A 16,888-nucleotide genomic window follows, 5' to 3' on the forward strand; every position below is an offset into this window, starting at 1 on the left:
AAAAAGGGAAGGACCATTGTGATGTCCCATGTTGAGGAGAAAAACAAACCACCATCTATAAAGGTATGGAAACCTTCCCCTATAGCACGCGTTTTAATAAAGCCTGAAGGTAAGTCCAAAGATAACAATATATGCTCGCAGTGGATCTGGGTCGTTACAAATGGTATCACACGATGTCAAGGGTTCAAATCCCTCCTTACCCACAACTGGCCAAAAAAGGGAGGACTTTTCCCTCTAGGTAGAAAAATCATGATCGGGATAACAGAATAATAATAATGTTTTAAAATGGGCCAACAAAATAATCTTTTAAATTCTTTTTTATATAAAAAATAAATTTTTAAAAAAAAAATTAAAAAAAAAAAAAACACACATTTTTCGCATCTTTCAAAAATGATCTTTTGTTTCACATTCTTCGTTTTATTATTTTTATTCTAATTTATTTTTTGCTGAGTTATTGTTATTATTTTAATTCCCTTTTCCGACATGTCGTATTCCTACACTGACAAAGCTAAAAAAACGACGTCGCTTAGACCTCCAACTTCACCTTTCTTATTCATTATTAAAGCAAACAACAAATTAGCCATTTATTTCTTAGACAAAAACACACTCCATTAAAGTTACCATTTTGACCTCCAACACCATCATTACTACCTTTCATCTCCTCCTTTTTCTCTGCCCTTTATAGGAAACATAGACTTTATTTTCATTTTCATGCATATTCGAGGAGAGAACAAATCACGAGCTTTCTAAACAACTCAATCGAGCTAGTTAAGTATATAAAAGATTGATGGTTCGATTCTCCAACTACACATTTATTGAACTAAAAAGCAAAAAAAGCTCTCGAACAAAGACGAGTAGTAGAATATGACTCCTCCTCCACAGACCCGATGATTTCAATCATATTTTGCGGTCTATACATTACCCTCGAAAAGAGCCGAAGCTTACCATCGTCATCTCGGTCGCCAGTACAACAGCGAATCTACAAAGGAAAATACAGACATGTTACCATTTGTTGGAACGGATTGAGATGGATGATCGTCTTCTCAACTCCGATTGGTTTTCTTTCGAGATATGGAGACGAACCATGTTGCACAGTTGCAGCCATGGTTAATGGCCTAAGCTCCCTTAACAAACAAAAGAACAAAGAGAAAGACAAAACTAGTCATGTCCTTTTAACAAACAACAAGAAATGCAGGTTAGAAGGCAGGCGATCTTCGTCGATGATAGCAGCAGCCGTTTAGCTCGCTTTTGTTAGCACGGCGAGGACTTTCTTCCCATACATGTTCGTCCTGAGCAACGGGACGTGCGGTCTGATAGCAGCCACAAGTTTAGCATGAACAGGACTCTGTTCATAGTTCAATGCAGTAGAGATTGTATAAATCAAACAGTTCAACAACCAGTGAGTACTAACTTCATAGGAGCCAAAGGGGGAGTGATACTCACTTTGAAATTCCAAGAACGAGCAAGAACAGCTTGAACTGCATAGTTTCCATATGGGTTCAGCATAATTTGGCTGAATCGTTCGTCGTTGATCAACTCGTCGATAATCTTAAAGAGATAATCTTCTCCAGTATAAGCACATTTTTCAACAACATTACTGCTATATTTCTGGATAGACAAGTCTGCAAAATGGCCCTCTAGTCGTTTGAAGATACCAGGCGTCACCCAAGGAATGCTCGTTGGACAGCGCCCAAGCTCGAGGGAGAATTGCACGACATAGTTCCTGCATCATTGCAACGTAAAGTCGAGCACTTATCGACAATGTAGAGTGCAGAGAACAAAAGTAAATTACCCGTACTGATCTTGGGAAAGGACCAAAGCATTACGTACGACCTCACTTAGCAAACGGTCTCGGTATCGAGCATCAGAAACAGAAAGGCACTTTTGAAGCACGCAACAACCGTGGCGATCGGTTGCAACCTCGACACAAGATTTTATTGCAGCATCAAAAAGAAACTGCAGAAGAATCCATTTTATTGCAAGATGGCAAGCTAAAATTGAGAGCAAAGTTTCAAGAAACAAATCTTACACCAATATAATCAGGCATCAAATACTGCAGGCAATGCTGTGCTACATGGTTACCATTAACATTCTTCATGAGTATCACTATACCAGTCTTCAATAAAGAGACAACCATGGAAAACTGCTCCGGCGTTTTGAGAGTCTCGATGAGCTTCTGAACGGCACGAGTCCTGTAGTTTCGAAACATGAATATTAAAGAAGAGAACTAGATCAAAGACAGACAGAGATAGAGCATACCCATGCATATTACACGAGATTCGAATCAGTTCACCGGGTCGGTTAATCTTATAAAGAATTTGAAGGCGTTGATCCTCGTCACAAACTCCAAGGAGTTTCTGTATCAAATAGTTTCCAAAAGGGTCAATCATGAGCTCAGAAACATGATGAATGATCTCACCGAAAATCATCTCGATATCTTCTTTAGTACCCTCAGTGAACATCCGTTGTAAGAAGCGACAACCATGTTGATCTTTAGCCATGAGATATATTTTACCCGTGGCTTCGTCAAGAGAGTTACATTTTGAAGGCGGTATCTCTATCGGATGATTTTTGTAACTCGATAACGTAGAAGATGCCCTTAAGTTGTCATGACAGATGCAATCTTTAGTTGTTGAAGGTAAACCATTCTGCCTAACAATACAACTTGGACAACCAAATCCATTGCTGATATAATACTTAAGTTTCTCAGCATCAACTCCGATCGGAGCCTTCATACAATCAACTCCGATCGGTCCATGTGTCCTCATGGGGACCTTCCTAGGAGAACATTGATTGAAACTCTTTTCCTGGGAATCTAATGTATCTACGTTCGGTTTTGTAAATACAAGATTTGGTACGCCCGAACCCGCATAATGTGCAGTCCTATTGCAGAATCCTTCATGTTTAAACTGCCCAAGATAGGGAGAAAATGGAACCTCAATAAAACATTCCTGATTCGGACTCCGAAACCGCAACGACCCAAATGGTTTACCACAAGATTCAAATAGATTCGAATATTCCCGTTGCTGATTATGAAGATCATACAGGTATTGGTGCTGTCCTTGCATCCTGCAGCTCAGGAGCTGCTGTTCTTTTGTACAATTTGAACCTATTTCACCATGATTCATTTGTTGTGGGCGCATAAAATGAATTGGGGATAACCCACTGTGCAACATTTGTTCATGATGAGTGAATGGCATAGCAGAAGGAGTCTTCAATGGCGGAACGTGACCCGCCTCCCCATTCTTGTGGACATCAGAAACAGGTCTCGCTTCGACCGAGATCTGAGGGGGAAGACCCGGCATACGAATCTCATAATAGCCATTGTTCACACAATGTGAAGGTCTCAAAGGAGGATCACTCACCATTGATGGTTCAGTTTTGAGTGAATGTTTATTCAAATAGCTTTCAAATTGATCATCCATCAAATTGGGGTGATTCATCCAAGTCTTCCCTGTCCCCTCCCCGCCCAAACTTAGTTTCTCGACTGCAGATGTCAACGATCGGTCTCCAAATTGACCGATCGAGACCTTTCCATTCTCCAAACTCCCATTATTGTGGAGTTCATCCAAGGACAACCCATTACAAGAATCTGCAACCATCGAAGACATTCCTTTATGAACAGATTCTTCAGCATGTTCATTGTCACAAGCAACTATCAGATCCTCACTGAAAAGCTTCTCAAGTTCAAGCTTCAGTTTACTGCCCATTTTTCTATTGTGTAAGCCTTAAATGACCTATATCAGAACACTAACAAGCCTTAGATGAAGAACACAAATAGAAACAAGCCATTCTAAACCTTAAATTCTACAAAAAAAGAAACCAACAAGAACTATATGGCAACACCCTTTAATCAACAATGACAAACCCATCAAGAACAATCTCATCGTCGAGACGATTTCCCAGGAAACAAGCAATTCCATAAACGAAACATTCAAACCCAAGAACACGATTATACAAAAATAATGCTTAGAAAATTGCAAGAAACTCAAGAAAAATATTAAAAAATTATGTNCCAACACAAGAAATCCCCCAAAAACATGGGTCATAAAAGATTACACAAACATAAGCAAACAAAATCCAAGAATCACACGGATTTCCAACGCCGGATGATGAAAAAGAAAATGAAAAACAGAGGATCGAGACTAACCCAGTTGATGATATGAAAAGAAAACGACACCCACGTGAGAAAAACGAGGAATCAATGGAAGAAACGACAATATACACGAAAATGAACGAAGAACAGTACGTTTGAGTGAGAAGAAGAGAATGTGGGGAATTGGGTTTATGATACAACAAAGAACAATGCAAAAGAAGAGTGACAGAGCGCTCTAGGTAAGGTGAGAAAGAGAGGCGGCGTGAAGAAGAAGAAGAAGAAGATGGAGATATAGAAATAGAAACAGAAATAGAGAGAGAGAGAGAGAGATTACAGGAAAGATCAAGAACCGAAAATCAAAATCAAAATCAAAATCAAAATCAAAATCAAAATCAAAAAGTGGTTCAAAAATTTAAACAAGAAAATCAAAAATGAAAAAAAAAAAAAAAAAAAAAAAAAAAAATTAGCGATTTAGTAACATGCATGGATTTGGAGTGTTACGTTTTTCATTCATTCTTCCTCTTTTTCACACTCTTTCTGTATGCTTACTTTTTTCCATTTTTTTTCTTTAATATATATTTTTGGGTTTTATTTGTTCTTTAGGCATTCAATTCACCTACTTCCAATCCTATAATATATCAATTTAATCAAATCATATAATAATATAAACCCGTTCAACCCGTTCAACGTTTTAGAGCCTAAAAGATCGTAGGTATCACGAGCTCAAATTCTTTAAAGACAGTATATGAAAACTATATAAATTTTAAACGAGACAGACAGTAAATAATATATTAATTTAAAATAAATTTATAAGAAAATAAAATCTGTAATATTTTTATTTTTAAAAAAAAAAAAAAGAGAGAAAAGGATGGGAAACGGTTAAAGAAAATGGAAAATAAAAATAAAAAATAGAGAAAAGAGGGACGCGCTTTTCGCAACGATCGAAACTGATGGTTGTTTGGTTATTCCGTGTACCTTTTCTTCTGCTGCTGCTATATATATATATATTTTTTTTTTAAATAAATAAATTTATTTATTTATTTATTTATTTATTTATTTATTTCTCATATATAATTTTTATTCTTACAATTTTTTTTTTTTTTTTTTTTTTTTTATTTTTTAAACAAATTTTAAAGTTGAGAAACATTTACAATTTAAACAAATATTGATGGTAGACAAAATGTAAATTTTAATTTTTATTGAAGGCGTTCTATTAATTTTTATTTTAAATTTTAATGTTCTTAAATTATACCTAGAACGAAAGATGCAATAGCATACCTTCATAATTATAAGAACTTCATGATTAATCGTAACCATGTTGCATGAGATGTAAAAAAATATTGGAGTTATTAGGGGTCGAATTCTGAGCACATATATGCACGTGACGTTGATAGATCTGTTACGCCTTTAGTTGCCACATGTAACTTTATATATAAAGTCCAGTGTCTGCCTCTGATATCAACTGTAACAACTTTATATATATAAGGTCCTGGCTCTGATATCAACATTAACCACTTTATACCAACTGTAACAACTTTATATATATAAGGTCCAGGCAACTTTATATATATATATAAGATGTAACAACTTGATATATATATATATATATATAAAAGATCCAGTGTTTGACTCTGATACCAACTATAACAACTTTATATATATAAGATCCAATGTATGGCTTTGATATCAACTGCATATATATATACATATATATAAAAGGTCCAACGTCTGACTCTTATACCAACTATATACATATATAAAGTCTAGTGTCTGACTCTGATACCAACTTTATATATCTGTAACAACTTTATTTATATATATATATATAAGGTCCAACGTCCCGTGTCTAGCTATGATACCAACTATATATATATATATATAAGGTCTAAGGTCTTTTTGGCCTTGATACCAACTGTAACAACGGGATTTCAGGTTTTTAAAATGCATATGGGTTGCCGAACCCTCCAGAGACAAACGTTTGCACCAAAAGTCACCATTTTTTGAAAGCAAATGATAGTTTTGAACATGGGAGAAGAGAGAGAGAAAGAAGTTAAAGAGAAGAATAATATGGTCTGAATCATTAAAATTCCACAAAAGAAGGTTCTAATGTTGTTTCAATGCTTTCATATTTTCTTCTAAGGACTCTCTCTTTAGGGCAAAGAAATGGCTGAATCTACAAAAATAAACATGAAAAATGGCCTCTCTTTTTAACACCATTCATCGCTGCCTCCCTTCATTATTACTCTCTTCCTCTTTTGACTGCTACTCTCATCAGTACCCATACCCTGAATTGTCCATGGGATTGCCGGCAGCAACTGGCTCAGGCTCCTTGATCTCCACCACCACACAGTCCGACATCAAGAATGTCTTCGCCACTGAAGCTGCATGTTCTAAGCAGCATCTAACCACCTGAACAAACATAAACACACATCCCCCACTTCACACATACATACACCATACTACTCTATTAATAAGATTTTTAAACACGTGATGCAGTCCGATGAGGTTTGGGAGGTCAGAAATGGTAACCGCCCAAGCCCACCACTAACAAATGTTGTCCGCTTTGGCCCATTTCCCTCTCCAACCGATGTGGGATCTCACAATCCACACTGCCCAATGTCTGGCTCTGATACCATTTGTAACCGCCAGTGTCTGGCGGCCCTGATACCATTTGTAACAGCCCAAACTCACTCCTAACAAATATTTTCTACTATGGCCCATTGCCATCAACCTCACGGTTTTAAAATACTTCCACTGGGGAGAGGTTTTCACAATCCACACCGCCCGGTGTCTGGCTCTGATACTATTTGTAACAGCCCAAACCCACTACTAACAGATGTTATCTGCTTTCGCCCATCGCCATCAACCTCACGGTTTTAAAACACTTCTGTACTAGGGAGAGGTTTTCACACCCTTGTAATGTTTCATTTCTCTCTCCAACCGATGTGAGATCTTACAATTCACCCCCTTTCGAGGCCCAGCATCTTTGCTGGAAAACTGTCTGGTGTTCGGCTCTAATACCATTTGTAACAGTCCAAATCTTACAATTCACCCCCTTTCGAGGCCCAGCATCTTTGCTGGAAAACTGTCTGGTGTTCGGCTCTAATACCATTTGTAACAGTCCAAATCTTACAATTCACCCCCTTTCGAGGCCCAGCATCTTTGCTGGAAAACTGTCTGGTGTTCGGCTCTAATACCATTTGTAACAGTCCAAATCTTACAATTCACCCCCTTTCGAGGCCCAGCATCTTTGCTGGAAAACTGTCTGGTGTTCGGCTCTAATACCATTTGTAACAGTCCAAATCTTACAATTCACCCCCTTTCGAGGCCCAGCATCTTTGCTGGAAAACTGTCTGGTGTTCGGCTCTAATACCATTTGTAACAGTCCAAATCTTACAATTCACCCCCTTTCGAGGCCCAGCATCTTTGCTGGAAAACTGTCCGGTGTTCGACTCTAATACCATTTGTAACAGTCCAAGCTCACAACTAGTAAATATTGTCCGCTTTAACCTGTTATGTATCAGCATCAGCCTCACTAGGGAGAGGTTTTCACACCCTTATAAGGAATGGCTCATGGGATCTCACAACAAGGCATTGTTGCAACTATGAGCTTAGTTTGCTTTGTTGGATTGAGGTCCCCTTTCTGTAGCTAGCCTCGGTCTCGGGCTCGTTTTTTCACCCAATAAAAACAAACATTATCCTATTTTAACGTGTCCAATGAAAAGGATCGGTCGATGCTCACCTTGGTTGGATCGATGATTCCAGCAGCCATAAGGTCTTCATAATTCCCAGTTGCTGCATTGTATCCATATCTAAAGTTGTCACTGGACAACACCTGATAAAGAAACAAAAACCTCAACAATTTCGTACAACCACGACAACGAACGACAGAGAGATAGAACGAACAGTTGCACTGTAATCATATATACCTTCTCGCTAACAACGCTACCGTTGACACCGGCGTTCTTCGCTATCAGCTTGAGGGGATAAGCTAATGCTCTCTTGACAATGTCGGCTCCGACCTGCCATCGAACCAGACATTTAAAAAGAACCAACAGTACATGGTAAAGAACAGACATGACAAACTTATCAAGTACCACCCATCGTATAGTGTGGCCTAGTTAATGGAACACAATTTCACTAGACAGGTTACCTTCTCTTCATCATTTTCAAAGGATAACTTGATCGCGTCGACCTTCGATGCGAGTCTAAGGAGGGTGCAACCACCGCCAACAACAATACCTTCCTCAACAGCTGCCTGCAAATCGTTTCAAATTTTCGACATTAACCCAAATCCATTCAACCATGAAAAGTAATAATCGTTCCATGGTCGAAGCCGTTACTTCGTCGATTCTTAGCTAATACAGCCATTTTAGAAAGACACAGCATATTAAACAGTACCTTCGTAGCGTTAAGAGCGTCTTCAACTCTCAGTTTCTTTTCCTTGAGTTCGGTCTCGGTTTGTGCTCCAACCTTCATGAATTGGCAAAACGTCACAAACATGTATAGACGCATAGTTCGTAGAACAAGCTGATACACTACGGAAACTAAATTTACCTGTATAACTGCTACACCACCAGAAAGTTTGGCAATTCTCTCGTTAAGTTTCTCTTTCTCGTAGTCCTGGTCTGCAGCCTACATAATTACGACAAAACCAGTATCCAGTTCAGTCGGCTCGAGCGTGACGTGAAAAACTTCGAGCAAAAACAATAAAATAAACTTAAAATATCACTATGTCTACCTCAATCAGAGTTTTAATCTGTGCAACACGCTTAGAAACTGCGTCTTGGGTGCTACCGTCGCCAACAATTGTCGTGGTATCTTTGGTAAGCACGACCTTGGATGCAGTTCCAAGTACCTCCTTTCCAGCTTTGTCTAAGGAAAGCCCGACCTCCTCTCTGATAACCGTGGCTGTATAACCCGAAAAAGAAAATCAATAACAACCCAGAAAAACATCGATAACTTACGCTTCCTTCATTAAGGGAATGAATGAAGAAGAGAGAAGACCTCCAGTAAGAATAGCAATGTCGTCAAGGTACTGGCTCTTGCGCTCGCCAAACCCTGGAGCTTTAAGTGCAGCGATCTTCAAAGATCCTCTCAGTTTGTTTACTACAAGAGTTGCCAGAGCTTCTTGCTCGATATCCTCGGCCATTATCAAAACGGGATAGCCACCTCTGATGGCCTCTTCCAGTATGTTAATAAGATCCCTTGCATTAGTGATCTTTTTGTCAACAAGAAGCAGCTGTTCACATAGTACAGAAGGTTAGAAGACACGAAAACACGAAGACTTACGGCCAATCATGAAATGATTCAATGGAATATCGCATATACCTTGCAATTATCGAATTCCACGGCCATTTTCTCGCTATCGGTGACAAAATAAGGAGAGATATAACCCCTGTCAAACTGCATTCCTTCGACGACATAGAGACTGTTATCGGCACTCCTTCCCTCTTCAAGAGTCACCACACCCTTTCGTCCTACCTTGCTCATGGCTTCAGCTATCATGTTACCCACTTCGTAGTTATTTCCAGCACTAACTGCAGCCACATCGGCCAATTCGCTGTCTTCAACCTAACCATTCACGAATATAATTGCTTGTTAAGAAACATTTCATCCAACCGTCAAATGATGGGAGTCGTTAAACCATGCACTTTTACCTCTTTCGACATTTTTTTGAGTTCAGAGACCAGCGCTTTGGCCGTTTTTTCAATGCCTCTTGTGATAAGAACAGGGTTTGCTCCAGCTGCCACGACCTAAAATATGTTCCGATCAGTTAGTAAAAATCCATGAGGGAATGCTTAAACATAGCACTACTCTGAATCTGAATACCTTGACACCTTCAGCAATAAGACCCTGAGCCAAAACAACTGAAGTTGTCGTTCCATCTCCAGCTAAGTCGTTGGTCTTCGCAGCAGCTTGTCTGACTAGCTTAGCACCAATGTTCTCAACTGGATCCTCCAACTCAACCTAGCCAGCGCATGTAAATACCGTGAAGTCAAGTTTTCGATCGGTAGCAACAAAATGTTCAAAAAACACAATGAAACAAGTATAAATTTGAAAGTTGGAGTGTAACGGCCCAAGCCCACCGCTAGCAGATATTGTCCTCTTTGGGGCTTTCCCTCGAGGTTTTTAAAACACGTCTGCTAGGGAGAGATTTCCACACCCTTATAAAGAATGCTTCGTTCTCCTGTTCTCCTCCTCAACCGATGTGGGATCTCATATGGAGTCTAAATGCAGAGTTGGATACCTCTTTTGCAACAGTTACACCATCATTGACAATTTTCGGGGAGCCATACTTGCTCTCAAGAACCACATTTCTTCCTTTAGGACCAAGAGTAACTCCGACCAAGTCTGCAAGTTTGTTCACACCATTCTGAAACAACGAGGCGTCTCGTTACAAGAACGATAAAAGAAACTCAAATAGCTTCATTGCAAGTAGATTTGAATAAACGAGCAACAACTAGAGCTCACCTGTAATTTCTTAATAGCCGAACCATCCTGGTTGAAGTGCAACTCCTTCGCCATGGCAGAGATCTTGGAAGAACGGTTTCTTCTAAGAACTACGCTCTGTCTTTTCGGGAGCGCAAATGAAGAAATGGACGTGCGAGAAGTCAACTTATCAGAAGACGATAGAAGCTTTTTATCCACAACACGGCTTCCAGGTGCAGCAAGAGTACCAACTGAAGACATGGCTGTGAAAGTAGAAGCCATCTCCCCTATTTAAAACCGAAAACAGAAAGTAATCGGCATCGTTAACTAGTTCAAATCGAAACAACTTCATAACATCAATTGCAAACAAATAGAACAAGGGTTGAAAACCCGAGTAGACAAATTACAAAACAAAATCATCAACACAGGAATTGACACACAATTCTCAAACAGCATTTAGAAACCAAAAAAAGTACGAAAATCACAGAGATAATGCAGAATTAAATCAGCAAGCATGAACGAAGAACAGCTTTAATTACACATAATTCTCAAACAGCATTCAAAAACCAAAGAAAGTACGAAAATCACAGAGATAATGCAGAATTAAATCAGCAAGCATGAACAAAGAACAGCCTTAATTACACACAGGAGAGTGAAGCAAACCCAAAACCCATGTAGGGAAGATTGGATAGATTAACACCCAGAAACAAAATGACATGAACAAACACAAGAACATCAAAATTCTTAAACAATCATGAAACCCAAAAGAAATTAGAAGATGAAACAAAATAGAAATGAATCAGCAAGCATACACAAAAACAAGCTCTAAAGATACATGCAACAAAGGGGAAGAACATCCAAAACCCAGAAATGAAATGAAAAATACAAATGAATTGAACAATTGGCACACAAATCTGTAAGAACAATTGAAACCCAGAAAGCTCAAGACACATCAAAAACAAAATCCAGCTAGAAATGCAGGCATGAACTAACGTGTAAAGGGTAAGAAAATCCAAGAGAATGAAAAGAGATAAGGAAGCTTACAAGAAAACGGCGGAGGCGAAAAGGGGTTTTAGGGTTTAGAGGGAGAAGGGATTGGTTTGGATAAGAGGGTGAGAGGCGAGCGCTGTGAGTGAGGCGAAACTGCGTTAATACACACAGTAAGTGGATTTCGAGGCAACAAGAGAAGTAGGTTTCTTTATAGCAAATTCCAAAAGGATGGATAGGAAAATGAGAGCAAAACGAACCCAACAATCTTGTAGCCTCCTGAACTTTCCACCCATTGTTAGCCGTTGGATTTGGCTTCCTCCATTGTCCTATTTTGGAACACTCTAGAACCTTTCTTTTTTTTTTTTTTTTAAATTATCAACGATTGAGATGCGAACGGACGTTTTTATCTACTAAATTATATGATATAATGAGAATCTCGAATGGGGCATCTAAAACTCTCGAGATACCCACCCTCTCTCGTAGGGATATACTATGATTTCCCAACATCTCCAACTGGTTGTATCCTTCAGTGCTCCTCTTTGCACCCTTCAGTGCTCCTCTTTGCACGTTTTTGTAGTCAAGCCAATCAAGGAATGATCATTGATAAAACCGACGCTTTAACTTGGTGGTTGTGTCCATTAATGTTCTCCTTCTTATAAAAGCAAGGTTTCGAAGAAAGTAGCAAAGACGTAAGACAAGCGAAGCTAAACCCAACCTTCAAAACTTGGACTTAGACTCGAACTCGAGAGGTTCAAACTTGAGCTCGAGGTGTGTTAAACGAGGGAAGAGCGGTTTGAACTCGGGGCTCGAGCGAGGTAACATTTACAAATACATTTTGTATTACAAGCAGTGAGAATGTATTAGCAAGGTTAAAAGTTAAAACATAATTTGATCATAAAACAAAACTTCCACATCTAAAGGTAGCTGAAGCTCCCATGTCTTGTCTTAGTCAAGTAGTCTCATTGGCAACAGGTAAGGAGGTTGTTTCAGATGATATTACGGCCTCATCACTTACTTCCTGTAACGGCTCCAACGAGTCGACGATGTCTCGCATCAACGGCCTTGCTTTCGGGTTCTTGTTCAGGCAATGGTAAGCCAGCATTGCTGCCTTCTGAAATCCTTTGACGGGATATTCTCCTCCGAGTCTCGGATCGACGATGGTCATCAGCTTTTTCTTCTCTTTTAGGAGAGGAAGAGCCCAATCTGTAAGGTTTTGCTCTCGAGCTGGTCGTAGTTTGTCCAGTGACTTTCTTCCCGTGAGTAGTTCGAGAAGAACAACTCCATAGCTATAAACATCGCTTCGAGGGGTCAAGTGTCCTGAGCAGAAAAGAGAAATGCATAATACGTTGCCACCAGAGTAACTCGACCATTCGACAAAACATTCGACCAGAAAACAAAATAAAGGCCAAGAACTCGTACCTGTCAATATGTATTCCGGTGCAGCATATCCATACGTTCCCATTATACGAGTAGAGACATGAGATTTGTCGCCCACTGGTCCATCTTTTGCGAGACCAAAGTCCGAAAGCTTCGGATTATAGTCCTGTCGTTGAACTAAACCAATCAGAACCAAACCATTGATGTACACGTGAACGACTACTCGAAAAATCTATATGTTTCGACTTCAGTAAACAGAGAAACAAGAACAAAACGAACCGAATCAAGCAGAATATTCGACGTCTTAAAATCACGATAGATAACAGGCTTTTCTGCGTCGTGAAGAAACGCTAGTCCTTTTGCAGCACCAAAGGCAATCTTCATTCTAATGGACCAAGGCAAAGGAAGCAACACTCCTGCAGTCATGGAATGTCAACATAGCATACCACGACGATTCTTCGAAAGATAGAACGAGTTCAGACAGTACAAAATTCTATAATAGTAAAACCGAGTTCTTATGACGAATCGAAAGGGTTTGAAACCGATACATGAAGTGTTCGTTCGATAATATGCAACGTTCGAAACTAAAAACCACAATCCTAACAAAGAAGCTAAGAGTCGACAAAGAAAAACTCGGAGTTTACTTGGCTGCTTACTTGAAAACAAATTGTTTTCGACGCTCCCCCGAGCCATGTACTCGTAAATAAGTACTCGATGCTCGTCTTCGCAGCAATATCCGATCAACTTAACCAAATTTGGATGAGAAAGCTGCCCCAGAAATATGACTTCTGCCTAGAAAACAATAGCTATCTTGATTAGAGATAGCACATGGAATCAAATATGAGCAACAAAATAGGAAGAACAGATAGCTACCAGCCATTCCCTGTGGCCTTGATAGCTATTAAACCCATCATGAACCTTAACAGCCACTGGAAGTGGAACAATTCCTTCTCTCAAATCCTCAGTAATGAACCCTTTATAAACACTTCCGAACCCGCCTCCGCCCAGCACACGGTCCTGTCGAAAATTTTCGGTGATTAACTTCAGCTCGTCGAAGGTAAATGCAATGAGCGGATTAGTGGCCGAGTCACGACGTAAATCTTCTACTTCTTTCGGGTTAGAAGGCAAATTGTGTTCATTGTTCCTTTGATAAGGTGATGTGATATCAACTTTTGGAGACTCTGAAGAACATGATATCATTTCTCAGAAACCAAACACCAAAAAGTATGATTTGAATGAACAAAAGGTGATATTACAAAGCAAAAGCCAATAGAAACTAAGATTAAGAGACAATAGGTTAAGAAATTCTAACATAAAAGTGAAATTTGACTATGAACCATTAAGCAGTGATAAGAACAAACCCACTATGTCCACTCCCACTGTTGCACAACATTATCTCCACTTTCTGAGTGGATAAACAGATTTTTCCTCTCATTACATCTTTTTTTCAGATCAAAGCAAATAAACGAGCAGATTTCTTCACAAATCTCTTGAGATTTTGCTAAGAACAAATGGTTTTCATGGTAAATGAAGAACAGAGAGAACAAAAACCAGAAGAACCATGGATAATCAAAAGAACAAAACAGAGTTTCATCATTATAACCAATAAGAGTATCAAAATCCATAAGTTCATATCAGAGTGTTACCTGATTTAGCATTAGACGAGACCCTATTAACCGTGGGTACCCATCGATACCAGCAGTTCCCCATTGAAGCAGCTCAAAAAGAGGGAAAAAAAAAAAAGGGCTAACGCGCTCACAACCTCAGCGACCCACCATCGCCAAAACAAGAACCAACCCAAATCATCAAACAAAGAGAGGAAATCAGAAACCAATAAACCAAAAGGGTAAAGAAGAAAATGACAGAAATGGCTTGAAAAGGAAGAAATGGCGGATTGTTGTTGTTGTTGTTGTTCTTGATGTGGGGTTGTTGGGTTTTTGGCTATGGCGGAAAATGGAAAGAACCCATCAAAATTTCAAAGGAATTCTTCCATTTTGTACTGTTTTTGATTCAGAAAAGCTTTATTGTTAGTGCGCATGAACATAGTGTTCCCACCATTCTTCCTCTCCCCATCGCTGTCTCTTTCGCTTATGCTTCCTCCATTTGATTATTAAATATATTTTTTCTGGATTCAAGTACTACCTTACCAACTATCCAAGTGTTGAATTGGTTGAAAATTGATATCAATAACAAGAACATTCAAAATTTAATCCAAACAAAGGGAGAAAAACACTAAAAACGTTGGAATTAGAATCAAATCCTTGGAGAAAGAAGAAATTAAATGTTGAGTTCTTGAAAATATGAATAGAAATGGAGAGAACATTAGTGATGAATGAAGAGAAGATGAATGTGCAAGGTTAGAGCTAAAGAATATGGGTTTTCATTGTTGTTTTGTTGGATTTTTGTTGGATTTTTGTACATTAATGAAAGGAGGCTAAGCGGTGTAATTTTAATATTCTTTTTTATTATTATTAAACAAAAGGTTCGAGTCTCGTCTCGATCTCAACTTTAATTTGTTATTAGTTTTTAGTTTCGTAATTTTTATCGAGTTTGTTTATTTTGTTATCGCAGGTTTTGTCTTGGTCTCGATCTCGATTAGGGGTGTACATTCAACCCGACAACCCAAACCAACTCAACCCGAACTATAAGGGTTGGGTTGGATTAGCTTTTTGGGTTGGTTTGGGTTCATTTTTTTGAACTCGAACTGACTCAATTCGGTTTCGAGTTCATGGGACAAGACTCTCGGATTAACTCGAGCCAAATAAAAATATATAAAATATATTAAGAAGTTTACATAAATGATGAAAATTTTTATTTTTTAAAAAAACTTTTAGAGGTCAAACTCAGTGTGAGCACTAAGAGTTAGGATAAGTACCACTTTGACAAACTCACATTAATATAAATTTCTTAGTATATTTTATATATTTTTATTTTGTCCGGGTCAGAGTTTTGTCCTATGAACCCGAAATTGCGAGTCAGGTTCAGAAAAATGAACCCAAACCAACCCGAAAAGCTAATCCANTATGTAGCTTATACTCAAAGGGGAGGCGAGGAGTCTCCCCTCGATTAAGGGAAGACATACATACTTTGTTCGAGGGAAGGTGTTGGATGATGGAAGTTCCAGCGACTAATTTATGGAATGATCATATGGGGTTTATAAATTAAGAATATTCTCTCAATTGGGGTGAGGCCNTCTTATAGTTCGGGTTGTTGGATTGAATGTACATCCCTACTCTCACAGTTGAAAAATAGACACGAGGGCTTTAAATATAGTGTCTATTTAGTTTTTTTTTTTTTTTTTTTAATATNCCTTTATCATACCATTGTGGATAATCATGTTCGTCTAACAGGGATAAATAAAAATAAACGCCAACGAAAACAATGAAACACAAAAAGAAAGAGAGCTTATGCTCAAAGTGGAGGACAATCGTGTCCGTCTAATAGGGATAGATTTGACAGAACAGTATGTCGATTATAAGTTACACAAACACTAGTAGTGTGCATATGACTCGAGAATTTGACTGAAAAAATCGAGTAAATTTTAGTTTTTTTAGAACTTGAAAATGAGATTTCAACCAATTTTGTTCTATTTTTAACATTATGAAAATTAATAATAGTTTCGCGTTTGTTTTCTATCGGTGAAACATTGTAATTTGTGAATATGACTCTGCTACGTAATGTCGATATAATTAGAAGTTATGACAACGTAAGGAGTGTTTATATGATTCGAGAATTTGACTGATTTGGACAACCCGGTCCAACTATTAATTTTTTTTATTTTTTTTGTTCTGAGGATTCGAAAATAGGGTTACGATTCAATTTTGCTCTATTTTTAATATTANAAATTTAATAAATTTATTTAAAGTTGAATAAAACAATATATTTTAGACATTAAAAAATGTGACATTTTTAATTAAACTCAATTTAAAATTTTTTATTAACTAAATCTTTAAAATATTCATTAAATTTGTTCTTAATTTTAATAAATTTTAA

General features: G+C 38.2%; 3 protein-coding genes across 5 annotated transcripts; all 3 read right to left on the bottom strand.

The window, feature by feature from the left end:
* Window positions 1-743: 743 nt before the first annotated feature.
* On the bottom strand, window positions 744-4,419 carry LOC111779775 (putative pumilio homolog 8, chloroplastic). The gene is made up of 6 exons (XM_023659913.1): window positions 4,151-4,419; window positions 2,260-3,737; window positions 2,030-2,192; window positions 1,793-1,956; window positions 1,444-1,723; window positions 744-1,345 (listed from the first exon to the last, which is right to left on the bottom strand). Exons 2-6 carry the CDS (start codon window positions 3,708-3,710, stop codon window positions 1,238-1,240), a joined length of 2,166 nt encoding a protein of 721 aa, XP_023515681.1. The 5' UTR covers window positions 3,711-3,737; window positions 4,151-4,419; the 3' UTR covers window positions 744-1,237.
* Window positions 4,420-6,146: 1,727 nt separating this feature from the next.
* On the bottom strand, window positions 6,147-11,724 carry LOC111779776 (ruBisCO large subunit-binding protein subunit beta, chloroplastic-like). 2 transcript variants are annotated; one of them, XM_023659916.1, is made up of 14 exons: window positions 11,573-11,724; window positions 10,571-10,825; window positions 10,347-10,472; window positions 9,929-10,066; window positions 9,757-9,852; window positions 9,428-9,670; window positions 9,104-9,338; window positions 8,838-9,007; window positions 8,654-8,731; window positions 8,498-8,569; window positions 8,250-8,354; window positions 8,026-8,118; window positions 7,839-7,931; window positions 6,147-6,505 (listed from the first exon to the last, which is right to left on the bottom strand). In XM_023659916.1, exons 2-14 carry the CDS (start codon window positions 10,808-10,810, stop codon window positions 6,368-6,370), a joined length of 1,827 nt encoding a protein of 608 aa, XP_023515684.1. In that variant the 5' UTR covers window positions 10,811-10,825; window positions 11,573-11,724; the 3' UTR covers window positions 6,147-6,367. The 2 variants fall into 2 exon arrangements, with proteins under 2 accessions (XP_023515684.1, XP_023515683.1); XM_023659915.1 differs by having other exon boundaries at window positions 10,571-10,815; window positions 11,573-11,722.
* A 584-nt stretch (window positions 11,725-12,308) lies between these two features.
* Window positions 12,309-15,232, bottom strand: LOC111779617 (probable serine/threonine-protein kinase PBL16). Of its 2 annotated transcripts, none has more exons than XM_023659701.1 (6): window positions 14,542-15,232; window positions 13,769-14,076; window positions 13,540-13,687; window positions 13,175-13,311; window positions 12,938-13,061; window positions 12,309-12,835 (listed from the first exon to the last, which is right to left on the bottom strand). In XM_023659701.1, the coding sequence occupies exons 1-6, from the start codon at window positions 14,603-14,605 to the stop codon at window positions 12,468-12,470; spliced, it is 1,149 nt and encodes a 382-aa protein (XP_023515469.1). In that variant the 5' UTR covers window positions 14,606-15,232; the 3' UTR covers window positions 12,309-12,467. The 2 variants fall into 2 exon arrangements, with proteins under 2 accessions (XP_023515469.1, XP_023515470.1); XM_023659702.1 differs by having other exon boundaries at window positions 13,552-13,687; window positions 14,542-15,226.
* Between the last annotated feature and the right edge of the window lie 1,656 nt (window positions 15,233-16,888).

The sequence above is a fragment of the Cucurbita pepo genome, chromosome LG18 (assembly GCF_002806865.2).
Source record: "Cucurbita pepo subsp. pepo cultivar mu-cu-16 chromosome LG18, ASM280686v2, whole genome shotgun sequence".
NCBI classification, from domain to species: domain Eukaryota; kingdom Viridiplantae; phylum Streptophyta; class Magnoliopsida; order Cucurbitales; family Cucurbitaceae; genus Cucurbita; species Cucurbita pepo.

Bases quoted from the DNA above. Each gene is read 5' to 3' on its own strand.
- LOC111779776 (XM_023659916.1), bottom strand. From the start codon at position 10,810: ATGGCTTCTACTTTCACAGCCATGTCTTCAGTTGGTACTCTTGCTGCA. The intron at 10,067-10,346 runs GTATCCAACTCT...TGCGCTGGCTAG, and splicing joins GTGTAACTGTTGCAAAAGAG to GTTGAGTTGGAGGATCCAGT. The intron at 8,732-8,837 runs GTAGACATAGTG...GTAATTATGTAG, and splicing joins AGATTAAAACTCTGATTGAG to GCTGCAGACCAGGACTACGA.
- LOC111779617 (XM_023659701.1), bottom strand. From the start codon at position 14,605: ATGGGGAACTGCTGGTATCGATGGGTACCCACGGTTAATAGGGTCTCG. The intron at 13,688-13,768 runs GTAGCTATCTGT...ATTGTTTTCTAG, and splicing joins AAGGCCACAGGGAATGGCTG to GCAGAAGTCATATTTCTGGG. The intron at 13,312-13,539 runs GTAAACTCCGAG...CCATGACTGCAG, and splicing joins GTTTTCAAGTAAGCAGCCAA to GAGTGTTGCTTCCTTTGCCT.
- LOC111779775 (XM_023659913.1), bottom strand. From the start codon at position 3,710: ATGGGCAGTAAACTGAAGCTTGAACTTGAGAAGCTTTTCAGTGAGGAT. The intron at 1,724-1,792 runs GTAATTTACTTT...GCAATGATGCAG, and splicing joins CTTTCCCAAGATCAGTACGG to GAACTATGTCGTGCAATTCT. The intron at 1,346-1,443 runs GTGAGTATCACT...AACTATGAACAG, and splicing joins CTCGTTCTTGGAATTTCAAA to AGTCCTGTTCATGCTAAACT.